At 50.0% G+C, this 21,429-nt stretch overlaps 2 protein-coding genes and 3 non-coding genes across 6 annotated transcripts in view; 4 read left to right on the top strand and 1 right to left on the bottom strand.

Moving 5' to 3' along the window:
• Nucleotides 1–2,540, top strand: part of LOC138165419 (small ribosomal subunit protein eS8) — a 230,373-nt gene extending 227,833 nt beyond the window's left edge. For both annotated transcript variants that reach the window (XM_069093755.1, XM_069093756.1), the window contains exons 2-7: nt 644–668; nt 863–969; nt 1,204–1,303; nt 1,517–1,692; nt 2,046–2,175; nt 2,386–2,540. In XM_069093755.1, coding sequence (XP_068949856.1) covers nt 665–668; nt 863–969; nt 1,204–1,303; nt 1,517–1,692; nt 2,046–2,175; nt 2,386–2,495 — 627 coding nt within the window. In that variant the 5' untranslated portion in view covers nt 644–664 and the 3' untranslated portion in view covers nt 2,496–2,540. The remainder of the gene's footprint in view (nt 1–643; nt 669–862; nt 970–1,203; nt 1,304–1,516; nt 1,693–2,045; nt 2,176–2,385) is intronic.
• On the top strand, nt 1,346–1,427 carry LOC138165455 (small nucleolar RNA SNORD55/SNORD39). The gene has a single exon (XR_011169360.1). It is a non-coding gene; the product is annotated as a small nucleolar RNA SNORD55/SNORD39 (small nucleolar RNA).
• On the top strand, nt 2,246–2,314 carry LOC138165456 (small nucleolar RNA SNORD38). The gene has a single exon (XR_011169361.1). It is a non-coding gene; the product is annotated as a small nucleolar RNA SNORD38 (small nucleolar RNA).
• Nucleotides 2,541–2,649: 109 nt separating the features above from the next.
• Nucleotides 2,650–2,781, top strand: LOC138165457 (small nucleolar RNA SNORA35). The gene has a single exon (XR_011169362.1). It is a non-coding gene; the product is annotated as a small nucleolar RNA SNORA35 (small nucleolar RNA).
• Nucleotides 2,782–5,973: 3,192 nt separating this feature from the next.
• Nucleotides 5,974–12,445, bottom strand: LOC138165227 (bestrophin-4-like). The gene is made up of 9 exons (XM_069093343.1): nt 12,294–12,445; nt 11,886–11,980; nt 11,191–11,424; nt 10,514–10,668; nt 10,140–10,217; nt 7,959–8,108; nt 7,734–7,814; nt 6,578–6,732; nt 5,974–6,325 (listed from the first exon to the last, which is right to left on the bottom strand). Exons 1-9 carry the CDS (start codon nt 12,443–12,445, stop codon nt 5,974–5,976), a joined length of 1,452 nt encoding a protein of 483 aa, XP_068949444.1.
• Between the last annotated feature and the right edge of the window lie 8,984 nt (nt 12,446–21,429).

The following is a 21,429-nucleotide window of genomic DNA, read 5'->3' as shown; positions in this document are numbered from 1 at the left end:
CACACACACACACACACACACACACACACACACACACACACACACACACTGCACCGAGCAGAAAGCCAGGGAGGGCTTTTGAGGTTTGCAAAGCACTGCCTGACATGACCTCAGCGGCTCCCCCGGGGTCTAGGAAACAGCGGACACCCTTAAGTCGGCAAACAATTATGAGGCGCCTCCTACGTGCCAGGAACCGTGCCGTGTGGTCGTGTGCCCCTGAGCAAGTCACGTCCCTCCTGCCTCAGTTTCCTCATCTGTAAAATGGGTATCAGGATAGCACTTTCCTTTCCCCCCTCCCCCACTGATGAGAGGATCAAATAACTGTAAGGCGCTTAGCCCTGCGCCTGGCACACAGTAGGCGCTATATAAATGGTAGTTATCATCATCACCACCACCATTCTGAATAAAAACAGGGACATGGCGGAGCGAAGCCTAGTCCATTGCGGTACGGAGAGGCGGCCCTCACTAAAGTTCCCCCCCTCCCACCAACCGCCCCACCCCGGCCCACGTGACCACACTTCTCGCTCTGGGTTTGACTCGGCTCGGCGCACACCCGTGACGTCACCGCCCGGCGCCCGGAAGTGACGCGAGGAGGCCCCTTGCCCCCCCCTTTACAAGCTGGCCCGTGAGCCTCTGCGCTTCCTCTTTGCAGCTCGAGCCGACCATGGGTGAGGAAGTTGGCCCCGTCTGCTGCCATCCGTCTCCATCCGTCGCCATCCTTGGGCCGGGGGTGCTGGGACTGGGACGGGGGTCGTGGGATGGGGGAAGGAAGGGGAAGGGCCGGGCCGGGGAGGGCAGCGGGGGAGCCGGGAGCCGGGGCCAAGAACGGGCCTGACCAGAGCGCCTCCACGTCCGCCCGCAGGAATCTCCCGGGACAATTGGCACAAGCGCCGCAAGACCGGGGGCAAGCGCAAGCCCTACCACAAGAAGCGCAAGTATGAGCTGGGCCGGCCGCCCGCCAACACCAAGGTGAGCCCCCCAGGCCGCCGCGGGCCACCCCGAGCCGCGTGAGTGATGAGCGCCGAAGCCTTAGGCGCCCGAGCCGGGCCGTGCTGGCCGCGGGGGCGCCGATGCTGGGGCTGCTGTCATAGTTACACTGACACGTGGCCGGGGCGCCGCGTACCCCCCTCCAGTTTGTGTCCCCCCCCCCCACGATCCAGTCTGTGTCCCCTGACCTGCCAGTGTGTCCCCCTCCCCCCGCAGATCGGCCCTCGCCGCATCCACACCGTGCGAGTGCGCGGAGGCAACAAGAAGTACCGGGCGCTGAGGCTGGACGTGGGCAACTTCTCCTGGGGCTCCGAGTGTGAGTGGGGCCGGGGCTGGGGGGGGGGGGGGGGCCTGCGGCGGCGCCATGATGACAGCCTGGTCACTGCTGCAAACGCCGAGTGTGTGGTGGGGATGCAAACCTTGGAGAACTGAGCGCCGCGGCTCCTGCAGGGGGGAGGAGCAGGGGAGACGCCATTGAGAGGCAGAGGCCACAGCCTCCGGGGCTCAGTGCCTTTGTGCCCTGGCTTAGGCTGCACCCGCAAGACCAGGATCATTGACGTGGTCTACAACGCCTCCAACAACGAGCTGGTCCGGACCAAGACTCTGGTGAAGAACTGCATCGTGCTCATAGATAGCACCCCATACCGCCAGTGGTACGAGGCCCACTACGCGCTGCCCTTGGGCCGGAAGAAGGGCGCGAAGCTGGTACGAGGGCCTTGGGTGGGGGGAAGGGGGAGTGGGAGCACAGCCGCCTTCCCATGAGGAGAAGCTAGTCCAGTTCTGCTACTGACGTCAGATGACAGCTCTGTGTGCTGAGGAAGGCCTGGGCTAAGAGGGAGGGGGTCCTGACTGACTGCTTCAGGGTGTGAGACCATCCTAGATGATGACCTAAAGGAAGCCTTGCTTAAGCATGTGCCTTCCATAGCCTTGAGTGGACATACTGGGAAGGAGCCTGGTTTTGGAAGGTCCCTCACCGCTTGGGCCATCTCTGGTTTTAGGATTCCCAGCAGGGGGAGGGACAGCCTCCTGGCTAATCAGTCCATCTCGGTTTGCTCCAGACTCCTGAGGAGGAAGAAATTCTAAACAAAAAGCGGTCAAAGAAGATCCAGAAAAAATATGAGGAGCGGAAGAAGAACGCCAAGATCAGCTCGCTTCTGGAGGAACAGTTCCAGCAGGGCAAGCTCCTTGGTGAGGAGAGGGGTAGGGGGGCTGGGCAGGAACATTCCTTGGGGGCATTGCATAGCAAGGATCCTAGCTTCCTGATGATGAGAACCCTGTCCAGTTCTGCTACTGAGCCCGAGTGACGACAGTGGTGTATCTGAAGAGGCTTGTTATGTCGGGATGGGATTTGGGAATAGGGGTGTCCTGATCTGATAGTCTGACCTCTTGTTTCCACAGCCTGCATCGCATCAAGGCCAGGCCAGTGTGGCCGAGCAGACGGCTACGTGCTTGAGGGCAAAGAGCTTGAGTTCTACCTAAGAAAGATCAAAGCCCGCAAGGGCAAATAAAGCCTAACTTGGACATTGTCTAGTGGAATAAATCGCCAGATTATTTGCCCTTTGTCCTGTGCTCATTGCTTGGAGGAGGGGGGAAGGGGAGGATGAGGGCTGGAGACTGAACCAGCATCACCTACTTGCAGCCACTGTCGGTGTCTTTGTGGCTCAGCATTGTTAAGTGACCCACTGGCCCTCCCTGTGACCAGCTGGGCCTCATCACAGTGCAAGAGGAACTCCCCTCCCAGCAGAAGGGCCAGGCCTGCTTATAGGCTGCCCAGTTTGGACTGGGGGCACATCTGGACATCTGTGTGAAGGGACACTTCAGGAGAACTTCCCGGGCAACCAGTGCCTCTTGTGTATGAGAGGACCCCAGACCACAGCTGGCTGGTCACACCCATATATGGGGGGGTGGGGAGATGGAGCTTCCTAGGGTCTGCCTTCTCAGTACTCACCCAGGGCTGTGGTGGGGATGAAATAAGATTCCATGTTTTTGCATACAGTTGGCAGTTTACTCAGTCCTCATCCGCCAACTTGGCTCTCCGTTCCCTGTCTCCTGAGTGCCCAGCCTCAGCAGCAGCCCCCAGATTCGTCTGTTGGTAGTAATCAGGACAGTCCCTGTACTGAGTTTATTTGGGAGGTATGTTCTGGGAAGGAGTCTCACCATGGAGGGAATTTTTAGCTCCTGTGAATTGTGGCCCTTGTCTCAACCTTCCAGCCTTGGTCTGTCAGGGCATGGCCTGCAGTCCTGCCCACACACCTTCATCCTCCTCAGCTCCCGAATGTCCTCTAGTCACCCAGGCCTTCAGACTGCTTTAAAGAACCACTGACTGGTAACCCTTCTGAACAGCAAACTTGGGTCCTGTAGATAGACCTCTTGGACCTGACATGGTCAAAATTGAACTCAAATAAATGTCCGCCTAAAACCCTGCCCTCTTCCTAACCTTAGTGTAGTCACCTCTGTTTGCAAACTAGGGTGTCATCCCCAACACATAACCACCTCCTTCCACATCCATTTGTGAAGGCCTGTGGATTACAGCTGCTCAAATGCATCCTTTTTCCCTGATCCCACTACCATCTTGGTGCCTGCCCTCATCTTACCTTGCTATGTTCCTGTAGTCCTCAGCCTTTTCCTTCTGCCACTCCTTCACCCCTACCCCCCACATGATGAGGTGGCCTTACTCCTTACCAACCCGTTCTCAGCTTGTTCAAGTGAGCTTGTCCATCCCACCCCCGGCATTGCCCTTTGTTACCTCCACTCACTTCTCTTCAAACTGTCTACTACCTTTTTCCCTAGTACTTAGAAGCATGCTCATGGCTTCCCCCATTCTCAAAGAAACCCACACTTGATCCCTGCCTTTCTGCTAACTGCTCTGAAGCTCTTACCCATTTATGACTAAACTTCAAGCCATGTATGATAGATGCTGCCAACTTTCTCCACAAGGAGAATGTGCAAGGCTGTCTAAGCCCTTTTTTTACACAAATGCCTCATTTGGTCCTTATGATAAACATGAGAGGTAAAAGCTATTATTCCTGTTTTACAATTGAGGAAATTAAGGTAAAGTGAGTGATTTGCCCAGGGTCAGTCATCCACTGAGTCTCAGACTGTGATTTAAAAACTACCAGTCCTCACTTCAGGCCCAGATTTCTATCCACTGCCAGCCTAGGAGTCTTCCACAACTCACCCCCTGCATGTGCAGGGTTGCCAGGGCCTGGGAATTCTATCTTTGTAACATCTCAAATACACCCTTTCTCTCTGATTGTCACCACCCTCATTCCTGGACCATAGCAGTATCCTGCTGGTGACTTCTTGCCACAAATCTCTTCCCCTACTCCAAACCAGCCACCAAAAGCCAGTCATGCCATGTCACACAGACCCCAGTGGCTCCCTATTACCTCCAGAATCAAATACAAAATTTTCTGGTATTCAAAGTCCTTCATAACCCAGCCCCCTCCTACCTTTCTAGTCTCAGGCCTCACTCCCCAGCACCTAACTCATCCAGGCTTCATTCCTGTTCTACCTACAAGATTTCCCATCTCAACTCCTCCACACCTTCTAAAATAAGCCTTTCCCAACCCTTCAATTCCAGTGCCTTCCCTCTATTCCCTATTTATCCTGTATGGAGTAAGCCTCTCATTCCTTAGAAAGCTCATCAGTTACCGAGTGGGTGGTTGCCCTGTCCAGGCTGCAGTTCTGCCTACACCTGACCCAACTATTCCCTTTGGAAGTATTCCACCTTCCCTCTGGGCTCACTTTCTGACTGGATAGCTCCTCCCAGAAGCTCCAATTTAAGGGAGAGGTCCAGGATGTCTTTATCTCTCCAGGCTGGACTTTCTCTTCCATAGCTCCAGGGCTGATACCTTCTTCCCTCCCTTTTCTGTGTGGTTTCCCCTTTCCAAGCTTGTTGAGGGTGGGGATCATCTTTAGGCTTAGGCTTGTACTCCCAGCGCTTTGCACCATCACTGGCACCAAGGTAAGCTTTTAAACGCTTGTTGACTGACCCCCCTTAGAGTAGTGGTTTACTCATTTTCCTCATCTGCAAAATAGGCATGATAATTAACTCCTACTTCCCAGGCTAGGGAAGATCCAAAAAAAGATGAAGGAAAGCCCCTATTGGTACTTGGGAGCACCTGAAGGTCTTTCCTGATCCCACCCTGCGCCTCAAAAAAATGAATTTGCCCCGTGTTTCCGATGGTCTTCTCTGGGCCATGTGATTTCAAGGAGAAAGAGGGGTTTCCCCTTTTGTCCTTGTATCTCCTGTTCCTAGCATGAGCCTTTGGCCTAATAAATACTTATTGAAGCCTCAGATCTGTGTATCCAGCCTCAGTCTCCCACCCGCAACTCGAAGTCAATATACTCCTAACTGAATTCATCTTTGTTTCCCAGTTCCCACAGTGGCTTGTATCTGTTGATAATCCCATTTTCAGGGTCATCTTTGGCCCTTTACCATTGCCTCCGGACCTCCAGCACCCGGCAGTCCCAAGACTAGACCTCCAAAATACTGAGCCAATGGTCATGGGGTGCAGCGCCAGATTTGGGGGAGCAAATCCCACTTTTGGTGATTTGGAAATGGCTTAGGGCAAATCTACTTGCTGTGTCCCCGTGCAACCTTCCAGCTCAAGACCTAGCAATGTATAGTCCCTTTCTGAGCTTGTTTCCGCCTCTAAAATGGGCTCCCTGGGGCTCACTATCCCCACCCCCTCCAAGCCACCCTGGGCAGGTTCCCGACAGACCTTGGGATACACAGAGTCTGAAAGGGCTGTACCCCTTTAGGCAAACTCTCCCTCTTTGGTTTCGAAGTCCTTGGCTTCAAAAGACCACACGCCACCCGAGGACAAGCCCCATACACGCATACACACCTAAGGTGTAGGTGGAGTGAGAGGGAACCTTTATTGTGGTGCCCAGGCTATCGGGGCGTCCCGTAGCCCATAGCCAGTATAAGTCCGAGATTGGGGTGTGTGGTCTGGCGCACTTGGGGCCCGGGGCCTGAGTCTAGACCAGGGGCGTGGGCGTAGCCACCTTCTCCTCTTCCCCCTCCTCCTGAGAGCCCGCGTCTGGGCTCGGGGCCTCCGGAGCCTCCTCGTCTATGCGGGCTGCCGACACAGGCAGGAGGCGACCCAGGCGTAAACGGCCCGGGACAGGTGTGGCTGCCTGGGTGTTCTGGAGGCGGGACGGCATCAGAGGGGTGCGTGGGACCCGCAGGCTGATGGCCGGAGACGGGGCGGAGGCTCCCAGGAAGCGGCCGAGCAACGGCGTTCGTGCCCACGCCGGACTGGTAGAGCCCGAGCGAGCCCCAGCCTCTTTCTCCAGCTCTGTCTCGGACCGCGCCGGATCTTCAGACAAACTGCGGGGGTGGGGGTGGAGGGCTGGACGTGGGCAGACTGCAGGCCATGCCCATCACCTGGCCCCAGCATGCCTGACCACGCCCAGCCAATGCCCCTACTCTCCGAAGCATTGATCATTCCCCTCTTAGCCTGATCACCCCGCCCCAGTCGTCGGCGCCCCTCCTTCTGAATTCCACCATCCTGGGCCCTGGCCACTCCACTTGGCTCCGCCTGCTGGGACCCCCAACCCCTCGCCGTCCTTGGGCACTAACCGCAGGTTAAAGGTAGAACCCATAAAGGAGGGTCGCAGGCTGTCGGCCGCTGAAGCCACAGTGTAGGGGGGCTGAGCGGCTGCCTCGCCCCAATAGCGGTCTCGGCCCAAGGGTGGCAAGTCCCCATACATGTCGTCCACAGACAGCAGTGACACCTGCGGGAACGAGGTGTATGTAAACTCTGAGAGGCACAACCCTCGAAGAACCAAAGTGTGGGGATCACTCCCAGTCCCCACCCACCCAGGGCTCCTGGCCGTATCAGAGACCGAGACTATCTCCGGACCTTGTACAAATGGGGAAAATGAGGCAGTCCAGAGAGACCTCGGACTGGAGAAAAGGCAACCTCCAACCAAGGTCCATGGGCCCCTCAGTCTTTCTTAGAAAGCCAGCCTCGGCCCTGTTGCACTGCTGTGGCCTACAACTGTAGGCTCCACTCCAGACTGGTTCTCAGGCAACCCTCCCTATAAACAGCTTCCCCTCCCCACCACCCCAACACTCCCAACTTCTGCCTGTCTTTGGAGTGAGACTCGAAGGACCCAGTTTATTGCCCCTATCCAGACTTCTTCCTTTGATCTGAAGCTCACTAGCTGTGACCTTGCTCAAACACTTTGTCCTCTTCTTTCCTCAGTTTCCTCTTCTGTCAAATAGGGAGAGTAATCTTTGCATGGCCAATTTGTTAAGGTCTCTGGAGGGAACACCTCCATTATGAAATAGAAGTGTCTAGGGGACCTCTAGCCAAGGAACCACTGAATCACCCTCCATCAGCTTGGAACTCTCAACGTCCCGGGCTCACTCTTCTGCTGTGGCCCTAACTGCAACCTCCCTTGAGGGGATTTAGCTCTTTGGGGACCACCCCTGGTTCTGTAGTCTGACTAGAAGCCCCCCCAAGGCCTGGCCTGAGAGGGCTTGATCTCTGCCAACACTCCCCAGCATACAAGTGCACCCAGCCCCAGTGCAGACCAGCACAGGGCCCTGCTGGAGGCAGCAGTAAATGTGAATTGATGTTTATCTGACTAATTCAGGTCCTTGTGGTGTCTGCCCCTCTTCCCAGCAGAAGTTAAGCTCCCCAAGGCCTTGTACAGAAGAATACAGCAGTTTTCTGGGGTGCTGGCCAAGTTCCTAGGCAACTGCCCTGGGGAGCTCCCTCAAGGCCCACCTGGAGGTTTCGATCAATAAGCTGGTTGGTCTCAAAATCATCATCATCCTCCCCGAAGGGGTTGATGATTTGTTCAGCCACCTGCAGGGGGAGAGGAGAGGTTATTTGTCCCTGTCACACACTGACTGATCCCCTCCTGTAGGGGAAACCTTGGGTCCAAAGGGTTCCCTTGGGCACAGACTCAGGCTGGCTCCCCCCCCCCACCAAAACCCTTTTGACACCCACCTTAAGCCAACCAGCATAGAAGAAGAATTGTAGGAGGATGGTGAGTGGCACATATAGATCCAGATCCCCCAGGGGCCCCTCCTTGTCCTCCAGGAACTGATGTCCAATGAGGCAGAAGGCAAAGAAGGAATAGACAGCAATGGTCACCACCTGACAGGGCAGAGACATGAAGAAAAAATTGGAGAGGCTGACTTTGGAGTCAGGGAAATGGATTTCTGGGTCAGGTTCTGGCACCTGCTGCAACGGTGACCCTGAGCAGGGGAAAGCTTGGGGACTCTGCCTTCTGAGCAGCCTTTAAATTTCCAAAATGAAATGAAGAGTTCATCATTCCCCCCATGAGGAAACTGAGGCTCAGAGGGATTAGAAGTCTTCTCCTTGGGGCAGCCAGGTAGCACAGAGAGTAAGAGCACCAGCTCCAGTGTTGGGATGACCTGGGGATCAAATCCGGGCTCAGACACTTAGCACCCACCCAGAAACACCTGGCTGTGTAAACTTGAGCAAGTTATTTAACCCCGATTGCTTAAAAAAAAAAAGTCTTCTCCTGGGGGTGGCCAGGTAGCACAGCGAGTAAGAGCACAGGCTCCAGTGTTGGGATGACCTGGGGATCAAATCCAGGCTCAGACACTTAGCACCCACCCAGAAACACCCATGTAACCTTGAGCAAGTTACTTAATCCCAATTGCTTTTAAAAATTAAAAAAAAAAAATAAGTCTTCTCCTGGGTCCCAAGGGGCTGAACACAGAGCAAGGTAAAAGGCAGTGGGGTGGGGCCATAAAAAGTGAGAGGTGGGTCTGGGTGTCAGAAAAGCAATGTGAGCTGTCTCAATGCATCATGAAATGCTTCAAGAGGGCAGAGTGAGCTCCCCATCCCTAGAGGTAAGCAAGCAGCTGCTGAATGCCCACAGGTCAGGGATGCTGTTTCAGATACAGGCTTCTTAGCACAGGTACTGGTTAAAGGAGAGGTCTCTGAGGTCCCTGGCAACTAGAGAGGCATCTAGGCTCTTTCCAAGTAGCACAGTCAAGGTTTAAGACAAGATTAATGTCATCTCCCCCATAAGTAAGCCCAGTGCCTGGGTCTCCTGACTCTCCATGACAGGGCTGGGGGTGAGGAGTGAAGTTGTGTTGTGAAGGAGCCCTAGGGATGGGATTGTCAATCACTGTCCCTAGAGATCTGAGAGCTTTTTCAAGGCTCTCAGGCCATTCCTACAAATCCAGCTCTGGGAAGCAGCTATGGGTGAGGGTAGCTTTGGGAAGGATCCATCCTGGCACATAACACAGAAGTGCATTCTTCCCATACAGCTCAGGGATGATTGCACCCATCCCTCCCTCCCCAGTGACCCACTGTGGATCGGCTCCCAGGCCTTATCTCTTGAACTTTCACTCTGACAAACATTTATGAAACGCCTCCCCTATACAATGTATAAGGAGCAGCCCAGAACTTCCCCTTCCTGACACTGCTGACCCTGTTCCATCTCTGTTTGAGGTTGACCAGGAGGAACTGGAGTGGGAGGGTGGGGCTGTGAAGGAATAGCCTGGTCAGGATTGGCAGGATGGCTGGCAGGGTGACTCAGAGGTTGAGAGGGCAGGGGACAGAAGGCGAACACTTGAGTGAGGGCCAGGGAGGTGGACAGGGACCTGGCTGCCAGGAGGGGAAAGGTAGCTAGTGTGGCCTCAAAAGTCTTCAGGAGCTCCTCTAGGTAAAGGAATCAAGCTCAAATATTCCAGCTGGCATTCAAAGCTTTCTCTGACCTCATCCCACCCTACCTTTCCATTCCTGCCTCCTCCCACTTTTCTTCTGCTCATTCCTTCCTCCCTTGGGCACTGGTGCTCCTCAGTTCACTTTTCCATATTTCTTAGCTGCCTTTCCTGCCCATCCCTCAAGGCCCACTTCAAATACCACTTCCTCCAAGAATACTATCCTGACCTCCTAGTGGATAAAGGACTCAGTCTCTCCAAGCCACAAAGGCTGTTCTGCTTGTCCCTCTCTATAGTTAGCCTGGAAGAGGGCATGTTACAGCTCTCCATACCAGGGTTTTATCACTCTCCCAGGCCCAGAGCCCCAGGAGTGGAAGGACCAAATCTCAACTAAATTCTGTGAGTCCCCTAGCCCTGAGCTCAGGGCTCTACCCAATACAGGTGCTTGATACATGCTTGTCAAATTGCCCTGTGGTGGTGGTGTTACCTGAGTGTAGACCAGGGGGAAGCTGATCCAGTCATAGTGAAAGAGGAGGCTGCACTTGCCTCGGTATTGGTTCAGCTCCTAGGCAGGGATCCAAGAAGGGGAAGTAAGCAAGGGTGGGAAGAAGGCAAAAAGAGTTTTCTGGGTTGGGTGGGTCTGTCCAAGGGCTCTTAGGGGCATGTGGCCAGGGAGAATGATTAGAAAAGCTTCAGGTCACTCCTGTGGAGCAGCAGTCACTAGGCTGGTACCGAAACAGCAAGGCCCAAGGCAGTCTTATTGAAAAGCTAGGTGGGTACAGGGCAATGGGGCTAGTGAGGGGGTTGGGAGAGGAGTCACCAGCAAGGGGAGAGGTCCAGAGGCTGATGGGAGAGACTCACATCCAAGAGCAGCCCAAGGGCAATGTCATCCCGGATCCGGCCCTCTCTTCGAGCCTGGGCAGCCAAATTGGTGAACCAGACACAAGGAACCCAGTATTTGTTGAAGTCTGAGTGCAGGCTCTCAAACTTCTGCTTCTCCTCCTGTGACATGAAGCCTGAAGAGATCCCATGGGCTCCTTCCTACCTCTTCTTCCCTGACACATACTGGCCCCATCCCATCTGGCCCCTCTCCACTTCCTCCCCTATTGGTCCCAAGGGTATGGAGTGGGGAGGAGGGGGTGCGGAGTGATGGAGTGGGCAAAGGCAGGGACCTCACTCTAGAGCTGACAGGGACTTCAGAGGACATCCAATGCCTTCATTCTACAGGTGAGGGAAACTGGGGCTGTCAGGAAATGAATCTAGGTTCTGTGACTCCAAATTCCATCTTCGTTGCACTGGGGAACTCTGCCCCATCCCATTCACCTGAATGGCTGACCAGGAACCACTTAGCCCCAAGCCAGGAGTCCCTGAACAGGAATCCAGAGGGAGGCCCTTGATTTTAACGTGCAGTTCTAGCTTCGGAACAGCCCAGCAGAGGCTGTCCAGCCTCACCCCTAAACCTGGCTTTGCCTATCCTGGCTCTGGGCTCGTGTCTGTCCCTCCCATCCCCAAATCTGTGCCTGGCCCGGCCTCAGCACCTGCTTCCACTACGTGGTCCAGGCTGGGGAAACGCCGAAGCACTCGTGTGCTGACCGAGCGTAGGACCAGCACCGAGGACAGGTTGGCAAAGCGCAGCAGAGTCCGGCGCAGAGTGCGTCCGCGCTCATCGTCCCCGTGCACTGTGGCCGTGACCACGCACATGAGGCGGTCTGGCAGCGGGATGCTCGTGTACTGGGCCCACCAGCGATTCACCACCTGAGTCACGTAGAAACCTACGGGGTTGGGGTGGACAGGCAGAAGCTGGGATGCTGGGGCGGCGAAAGCCCCTGGGACTGAAAGGGACGGGAGTGGGGGAGGGCTCAGGGATCGCTGCCGGGCTAAGGTTCCCTACTTGATCATTCTCCTCTTGCCAGGGCCACGGCAGGGCAGGAAGAAGGGCCGGCCGGGCCGAGAGTGGGCAGGAAGGACCTTGAACAGAGACCTTGTCGCACAATCTGGACTAGTACCACAGGAAGGCGTGGCTCACTTCCTCCTGGAGTGGTGCGGGTTTGGACCGGGTAATGGTTAACATCAAAGTGGCATTCCCACGGGGGGGGGGGGGAGAAGAGGGAGGGTTCACAGATGCCACCGCGAGGGGAAGGGTCCTAGCGGTGGGCTAGGGCTGGGAGGAGGAGTGCTCTGTTGGGAGCAGGCCTTGAAGGAAGTGGTAGGCATCTAGACTGGAGGGCCTTACCCAGAACAAAGGACATAGGGATGAGGTCCGCAGAGCGATTGCAGTATTTGGCCACTTGGGCATAGATGCGTTTCTGTTCCTGGGATAGCAGATTCCTGCGTGACAATCCATTAGAAGGATAGGACTGGGGGGAGGGGGGAAGGGGTGGTAGGACTCACCGGAATCTTCTGAACACTAAAAGAGCTGACACCCTAACATCTCCCTGAATTCTCCATCCCTTCTGACGTCCCTAGAAATCCCTGTCTCCCACTATGGCTCCCCCTCCCCATGAAGTTCTCCTACGTGGCCACCTCCCTGAGCATCCCCCTGAACTCCCCCTCCTCCTGAGTGCCCCTTCTCAGAGCTCCCCTTAACCCCTAGTGGAGCCCCGCCTTCTCCCCTGCACCCATCCCCACACCAAGACCCCACCGGTAGGTGAGGCTGAGAATCGCGTAGAGACCCAGGAACACCAGTAGCTCCTTGTATAGCAACTTGTAAATGCTCCCCCGCCAGCGGAACAGGAGTGCTGAGAAGCCCCCAAAGCGGGCATTGGCCACACGCAGCGTGTAGGACACAGTCATTGAGCCTGCAGGGACACAGGCACCAGCAACTCAGAGTGATGTCTGGCTGAGTCAGACCTCCTCCCCTTCTCTCCAGCAGGCATCCCTATCAGATGTATTGGGGGGGGGGTGTCACACAGGTTTAAATCCTGGGGCTCTTCACCTTCCTGGCCCTACCTGCCTTGGTTCCAGCCTGTGCAGAGGGCAAAGGAACTGGAGGTGTGGCCCAGACCCCTTAAATAGCTGCCCTGGGGCCCATAAAGCCAGAATGGATTGAAGCTGTCAAGGACTATCTTCCCCACCCAGGGACTGGGAACTGGGCCACATGTTCCCACTGGACGAGATGAGTCCAGTGGGCAGAGCCCTATGCTTGTGGTGCCAACATTTGCCAACCCCATTGTGGCACTTGACTGTTTAGCAAAAAATTCCTCTCCAAGCATCTGAATGAATTCTCCCAAGAGAGAAGGCAGAGGATGGCTCTTCCCTGATTGAGAACTGATGCCAAGTCAGATTGTTAGTTGACAAGCATTTAATTAATGATTCTGGAACCTTTGAGTGCTTAAGAGACCTGGACTCATAAGACTTGTGCGGAAGGACAGGCTCCCATGACCAAGCATATTCCAATCTCTGAGTGATTGGCAGGTTTGTAAATTGTGAAGAGCTTTGTAAACCTGCAAGCACTTTGAAATGACTTGCCTTGGGAATGGTGAAAGGGTCTCTGAGCAGTTGTAGATGGAGGGGTGAGAATGTAAGGCACTAACTGCTGGTAGTCCTGTCCTCATGTGGGGGACCTCCTTCCTCCTCCCTTCTTCCAACTTTGGGGATGTACCCTGTTCCTAGCCCTTACTAGAGATTCCCCAAACACCCTTGAATTGGGCAGTGCCCAGTCCTGAGTCACCTCAGGCTCAGGCTGGATATTCATCCTAGACCTGGCCCAGGGTACTGAAGGTCATGGGGATCTTCTCCTCTGGCCCAGGTGCCTCCCTCCCAACCTTATCTCATGCGTTATCTGTACCCTTATCTCTGCTGTCATTCAGACCTGACCGAGGAAGCAGATCCTGGGCCCACCCAGACCCGTAAATCACCCTGAACTCCAAGACCTGCCAGGTCTCCAATTTTAGCTGCCAGGCTTCTCTTCTGTGTCTCTCCATCTGTCTCCTCTCCATTTCTGTCCCTCCTATTTCCATCTCTTCTCCCTGTCTCTGTCCTTCTGCTGCCTCTTCCCCACCTCTGTCTTGGCCTCTCTTCTCCGGCTCTTCTCTATCCTTCCTTTCCTCCAGCTCCTCTCAACATATGACCTTTTCGTACACAAAGTGTCTTTGCACCTCCATCCAAACACATGGAATGGGTTAGGAGAGGATGAGAAGGAAGGGGAGGGCAGGGATGAGTAAGATGGATGGACCTGTGATTTCCCTGGTGTAGGTAACTTCTGGTGAAGAAACCCCCTCTAGCAAAGCAGATGGGCAACTCTGCTAACTGTGGTCTGGAAAGTTGCCTAGGGCATATAGGCTTAGTGACATGCCAGGGTCCCTTCACCAGCATGTGTCAGAGGCAGGCCAGGAATCAAAGTCTCTCTGAGATGGGGTACAGTTCTCTAGTTTCTGCCACATACATCGTAGTGTGATGATTAAAAAATCCCGAGAGACATGGTTTCTGGGTAATTTAATAATTTTATTTAAGGCCAGCACATTATGAATAAAAGGATGATGATTTAGCCGTCTCTCTTAGACCAAAGACAATCATGGTGGCCGGCTCACAGTGTATATACCCTTTCGAAGAATAGGTGTTGAATGTTCTTGTTGTGTTTGTCCATTCTCTAAGAGGACCACGACATCAGGGAGGTGATGCCATGACTTGCAGTGGACTTTGATTGGAGTGGAGGAGGGCTGGGCAAGCTCACCAGCCTCACTTTCTCTTCCAGAGCCAGCTGGGTCCAGTGGCCAGATATTCATCAGGACTCCTGGAGATGGCCCAGGATGCATTGGTATTTAATGAGGGCCTGAGAGTGAACAGAAAGACTTATCTTTTTATGCCCTACCCAAGCCTGAGCAGAACACTGGCTACTCCATCTGGGTGGGATCTTAAACAAGAAAGTTAGTTCAATTTCACTATCAGCAATGTCCTTCAAGAGAGTGAACTTTTGGGGGGCGGCTAGGTGGCACAGTGAATAGAGCATCAGTCCTGGAGTCAGGAGGACCTGAGTTCAAATCCAGCCTCAGACATTTAACACAAAAACTAGCTGTGTGACCTTGAGCAAGTCACTTAACCCCAATTGCCCTCCCCTCCCCCCCCCAAAAAAAGAGAGAGACTGAACTTTTTGAAATCAGGACTTTAGAAAGAGGGAAGAACTCCAGATCTCCCTAAATAATCAGCTATTAATAATCATTTCTCTCAGTAGGCACTTAATAAATGGTTGTTGAATTGGATGGATGAGTCTCTTCCCTTTCTCTTCCCCCTTCTTTCTATCTCTCTTTCCCTATGTATCTTTTTTTATCTGCACTCCGTCTTTGCCTCTCCAACAATAACATCTGTCCTGTCCATACACAAATTACAAAGTGTGAGTAAAATTTGAAGATTTTGAGCAGGTGCAGGCCATAGTCAGACCTATACTCTAGGAAAAAAATCACTTTGACAGCTGAGTGGAAGACATTCTGTGAATTAGAGATTGGAAGCAGAGAGGCCAAGTAAGATGTCTATTGTAATAGTTAAGGAGAAAAATGATGAGGATGTGAACTAGGGTGGTGGCAGTTGTGTGAGTGGGGAGAAGGGAATGGATAGGAGAAAGGAGAGGTCTTGTGGAAGCAGAAATGGCCAAATATGGCAATGCATTGGGTAATGGGGTGAGATAGAAGAATGACTGGAAGTCTGTCACAGCCAAGCTGAATGAATGGGATTATGGTTAAAGTGAGAAACTGAATTAGGAATAGAAATAAGGATTCTGTGGTGGTGCTATCAACAGAGAAAGAAATGCAATTCGATAGATTTGGAATTGGTTGATTGGTCAGACCCAGCAGCAAGATGATACAGTGAATAGAGTGTCGGGTTTGAAGACAGGAAAAGTCATCTTCCTGAGTTCAAATCTAGCCTCAGACACTTACTAGCAGTGGGACCCTTGCCAAGTCACTTAACTTTGCTTGCCTCAATTTCCTCATATATAAAATGAGCTGGAGAAGGAAATAACAAATCACTGCAGTACTTTTGCCAAGAAACCCCCAAATGGGGTCACAAAGAGTCAGACATGATTGAACAGCAACAGCAACAACAAAGAGTAGTCATTAATTTCAAGTCCAATGTTTACTTGGAATGAAGTTTCCAGTGAGTACCCCAAGGATCTGTATTTGGTCCTATTTCATTTAATATCTTCACTCATGATTTGGCTTAAAGGCATTTATAGTACATTTTTCAAATTTGCAGACAACAGCAAATTGAGAGGAATAGCTAACATACTAAGTGGCAGGAATAAACAAGATCTTAAAACGTTAAAACAATTTGGCCTACCTAAAAAAAATTATAGGGGCGGCTAGGTGGCGCAGTAAGAGCACCAGCCCCGGAGTTGGAAGGACCCGGGATCAATTCTGGCCTTAGATACTTAGCACCCACACAAAATATCTGGCCATGTAATCTTGGGCAAGTTAACCCCAATTGCTTAAAAAATAAAATAAAATAATAAAAAAATTTTTAAAAATGTATCCAGGGCTCCCCTGGAAATTGACTTTCTTTAACCCTTTAATGTTTTTTAAAAATATATAAAAATTAAATACATAAAAATTTTAAATGACACATATTAAATTTAATAATTTATTATAAATTTGTGGAGGTTTTTCCTGCATTGAAATTTCAATGACACGATATTGCATCATGTAACTGTATAGTATCATATAATAAACCAGTCATTATAGGCACATATTCCTGCAGACATGTTCTGGACTTCCTGACAATGCAACTTTTCCTGACCCCATGTGGGGTTTTCTTGACAAAGATACTGGAGTGATTTGCCATTTCCATGTGCAGCTTATTGTACAGATGAGGAAACTGAGGCAATGAGGGTTAAGTGACTTGCCAAGTCATACAGCTACTTAAGTGACTGAGGCTAGATTTGAATTTGGGCCTTCCTGACTCTAGGTTCAGCACTTTATCCATTGTACGACTAGCTGCCTTAAAGTTGCAATCTGTAGGATTCCTAGTATGTATGTATGTATGTATACACACACATATGTGCAAAGCTTGGTAGCTCTGGAAACAGTCAAGGCAATCATGCAGGAAGCAACTTTATAGGGTGTGATAGTCTCTATCAGAAAGCTATGGTTTGGGGAGCAGATTTCTCTCCCCTTCCCCCATCAGCTATGTCTCTTGTCCAGCAGGAAACATAGCATTCTTCTGGAAGCAGAGAGAGATGGAAGTAGTGTTCTATTTGAAAATTAAGGTAAACTAAGAAACAAGCACAATCAATGTATTAGTTAGGTTAGCAGTAACCAATAAATTGAGTCAATGGCTTCTCTCAATGACACTGAGTGAGGACTGACAGGGTCTTTTATAACAATTAGCAAGATGACTGAGCAAAATCTCAAGCACTATTAAGTGCGTCTTCTTTTGATTGACCTGACATTACATCATGACAATCCCAAATGGTAAATATTTTAATGAGGAAGTAGGTTAAGAGCCACCTCAGTTCCTCCTCATTACTTCCTTACTGGACTATGGGATTACTTTTCAGGTGACAGAATTAATCTGCAGACATGGGTGTAGTATGCAATAGGGCTTTGAGGGAATCAACTTGAATTTGAATTAAGTGGGCAATGGGTAAGAAAGGTTACAAGGGTAGACAATATGAGGATGGAGATTCAGTTCAAAATAGAATTGATTCCTGAGTTTCTCCAGGTGTGGGAGATAATTAAACCCATGCCAGTTTGTGTCTTTAAAATAGTATTAAAATACATTTTAATTTTACAATAGCTACAGGGAGACCCCTGGCAGTAGAGAATAGAATTAACTTTGGATCCAAGAAAAATGCAGCCCTGGCATTTGGGAGTTGAGTTTTGGAAAAGGCAGGCTCTTAGAACCCAGCTGAGTGACCCACCTAGCAAAAGATGCTGTACCCAGCAAGGTACAGGAAAAGGACATTGGGCCCTGCCATATTGGAGGCTGTAGTTGCTTTGGCCACATATGTTTATAAAACAAGTGCCTTAGTATCAGTGTACTCTCTGTTTGTGCCCACTCTCTCCACTGATGTTGTGTGTATTTCTGGAAGAACACCCTCCAGGTTTATGGGGGAAAGCTGTATAAGTACTATCCTTATGAATCCATTTTAATAAATACCTTTTCTTTGAGCTAATTGTGTCTACTGACTGAATATTGAAGGTATACATACTGGTGGGGGCTCATAAGTGATAGTCTTAGGACTTTGGAGCAATAATCATGAGCCTTGAAGTACCTGCAAAACTAGAGTGTTCTGTAAATGTTTAACAATGGTTTTGTAGGAGTGGGGGAGACTGTTCAAGGGCAACATTCTAAAGTCTAAGTCATTATTAAATTATTTATTATTTATTATTATTATTTTTTATTTATTATTATTTTATTTTTATATATTTATATTATATTATATTATATTTTATATTTATTATTTTATTATTATTATTTATTATTATATTCATTATTTATTATTCTAAAGTCTAAAGTCATTATTAACATTGTTTCCATCATTTTCTTAAGTCTAGACATTCAACTAAACAACCAATCAAGCTCCAGTTCATAGAGTTTGATGATTTCTGAAGTGTAAAGGCTCACACAGAAAATTTAGCATCAAGTTTTTTGAGTAGGAGCTGACTGCCAGCACATTCATAGCTGTATTATTGGAGATTTGGCCCCAAAACCTGTGAGTTCTGATATGAGAAGGAGATAGACCCAGAAGAGTCTTTACATAGGGACCTATTAAAAGAACTTGGTATATAATTAGTTCTTGGAGAAGACTTAAGCAAGAGAGGGAGGGTATCATGGCACCCTTCATGTCTGTCATGGAGGAGAGATTTGGTTTATTGTTCGACCCCAGAGGGCAAAATCAGAAATAAAGAGATGAAATCAAAAGGAGGCAAATCTAGGCTTAATATTAGGGAAAAAAAACAAACAAACATCCCTAAACATGAAAGTTGTTCAAAACTTAGAGAGTGGTAGGCCTTTGGTGGTGGTAAAAGGCCTTCAAGCAGAGGCTAGAAAGTATCTGTGTCTGGTATCCTATAAAGGGGATTCCTATTCGGGTCTATGTTGCCCAAGATGGTCTCTGAGTCCTCTGCCCCTTTTTCAAAGTTTTTATTGGTATTTTCTGTTTCTTACATCACCATAGTTATCCCAGGTATCCCTTCCCTTCTCCCTCCCAGACAGCCATTCTGTATAACCAATAGTATTTTCTTAGAAAGGAAAATAAAAGTCAGTAGTAGAAGTCAAAATATTGAAAATGTCCCAAAATGAGTGTCATGGGTAACCCTGTGGACCTCCCTCCTCAATGAGGGGCTGAGTAGGGGTAAATTTTCATATATCGTCATTGGCTGGATCTTTGTCATTTCGTTACATTTACTTTTGATTTTTTGGTGTGCTGTTCTTCTTTCCATTTCCATTGTTGTAATTTCTGTGTATATTGTTTCCTTGGTTCTGTTTATATCACTCTTTATCAGTTCATATGGCTCTTTCTATGCTTCTCTGTATCTGTCACATACCCCATATCTTATAGCACAGTGATATTCCCATCATATTCATGTACCACAATTTGTTTAGCTATTCCCCAATGATGGGCATCTACTTTGTTTCCAATCCCTAGCTATTACAAAAAGTGCTGCTATAAATATTTTGGAATATTGGGGGCTTTTTTCTTATTTGTAGCTTCCTTAGGGTATAAGTACAATAATAAAGTTTCTGGTTCAAAGGGCATAGAAATTTCAGTCACTTTTTTTGTAAAGTTCCAGATTGCTTTCTAGCATGGTTGTCCTGTTCACAGCTCCACCAACAATGTATTAGTGACTTATTCAACCATAATCCCTCCAACATTGATTGTTGCCATTTTTTGTTATTTTTACTAGTTTGCAGGGTGCAGAGTGATACCTCTAAGGTCCCTTTCAACACTAAGATTTCTTGATTCTTTCCATCTCTGTGGAGTCAGGAAAACCTGAGTTCAAATCCAACCTGAGACACTTACTAGTTGTGTGACCCTGACCAAGTAACTTCACTTCTATTTGTCTCAGTTTCCTCATCTGTAAAAAGGGGATAATAATAGCACCCATATCCCTGGGTTGTTGTAAGGATCTATCTAATGAAATAATATGTATAAAGCACTTAGCACGGTGCCTGGCCCATATAGAAGGCACTTAATAAATGCTTCCTGTCTTTTCTGGTCATTCCAAAACCTCCTGACTGCCCTCTAGACATTCATAGAACCATAAATTTAGGATTAGGAAGGATCTAGTCCAATCACTTCATTTTGAAGATGAGGTAATGGAGACCCAGAGAGGGGAAAGAGACTGGTGTGAAGTCACAGTGATGGTAAGAAGTAGCTGAGCTGGGATTGGAAGCTGGATAGTGTCACTTGAAACCCAGGCCTCTGTCCACCACACCATGCTGCCTCTCCAGCTTATAGATGTCCTTCCTGCTGAGTCAATACCACCCCCCACACCCAGACACTGGCTTTCTTGGTACAGACTGATATCAATTGGGCTTTGTTTTTAGCCTCTTGCCCTAGAGATCACCAGCAGAGAGTGACTCCTGAGTACAACACCCCCTACATATCCCTCCCAGAGCAGGACATGGTATAGGCTTTTCCCGGCTGCAACCCCCTCCCTTCCCCTCAATGCTGCATGCAATAGGAGAGAGGACTGAGCTTAGAGTCATGGCAAAGGTGAAACCTGAAACTGAAGAGGCTGGTAGTCTCCTGGGCAGGTGGACATATCCTGTCTACATTTCTGCTTCCTACCATCACTCTGCAGAGAGTTCAGTCATTCTGAAGCTTCCCCACAGCATGGAGTTTTGTGGTTACCTGTAGAAACGTGAGTTATTGCAAGTAAGTAAGACATGGATGTTAGGGGTACTCTTGGTGGTGCTACTGAAACTACCACACCTGTCTCACTACTCTGCTTTGTTTAACCTATAGAAAAAAATGTAATTAAATAACCAGCTAAGAGTGTAGTATACACTGCGGCCACAAGGTGATGCTATGCATGATTCCATCATAGCAAAGCTTTCTTAGAGACTTTCCCAGGACCCACTGGGTGCTTATATTACATAGACATAGGCTATTTCCTCCCTTCTCCACCCTCACCTCAACCCTCCTGAGCTGCTAGCCTGCACGGCTGGCCCCAGGCTCTATATAAGTGGAAAAGCAGGACTTGCAATATATTTGAATTACTAAACCAGGAAGTATCTCTTCACTGCTCTGAGTGGTCTTCACTGACTACTTTTGTCCATAGGACTTAGATGGTTGGTTTATTTAAAGGCATTTTCCCCTGATACCATCTCCTCTTCCAAACTTTCCCAGTCAAAGGTACCACCATCTTTCCAATGTCTAAGGTTTGTAAACTCAGCATTAGTCTGGACTTCACTCTGTGAAGGAACTAGGTGACCAATGAAGGGAGTGGAGCCTATGGCCTTGTGAGTTCAAAAGGTCAAGGGGATTTCTTATTATCCCATCTTTCCAAAGTCTGGGTTTGAAGCCAGAAAAGTATCAGTGTCCTGAGGAACAAAGAGTGGCCTTTGGTCACTCAGGCCAAGGGACCTGAGAGGCAGACTCATTTTTCAGTCAGGTTGCAGCTGGCCATGAACTTAGTAGGACAATTGCTATGTGGGAATTAGGCTAAGTTCAAGGCTAATCTCTCCCCAGAAACCACGGTGGTATAGGAAGAGGATACTCCCAAGGGATAGAAGTGGGGGTGATGCTCCTACTTTTTTTTCTTGCTTTCAATGTGCCTTCATAAAAGCTACCTGTTGCGGGCGTTTACCCTTACAACAGATCTAGACGACTAGCCCTA

Source organism: Petaurus breviceps, unplaced genomic scaffold, assembly GCF_028583685.1.
Source record: "Petaurus breviceps papuanus isolate PSGF00001 unplaced genomic scaffold, PetGlider_PUasm1.0 208, whole genome shotgun sequence".
Taxonomy (NCBI): Eukaryota; Metazoa; Chordata; class Mammalia; order Diprotodontia; family Petauridae; genus Petaurus; species Petaurus breviceps.
Note: the sequence above shows the minus strand (reverse complement) of the source record. Positions and strands in the feature narration are given on the sequence as shown.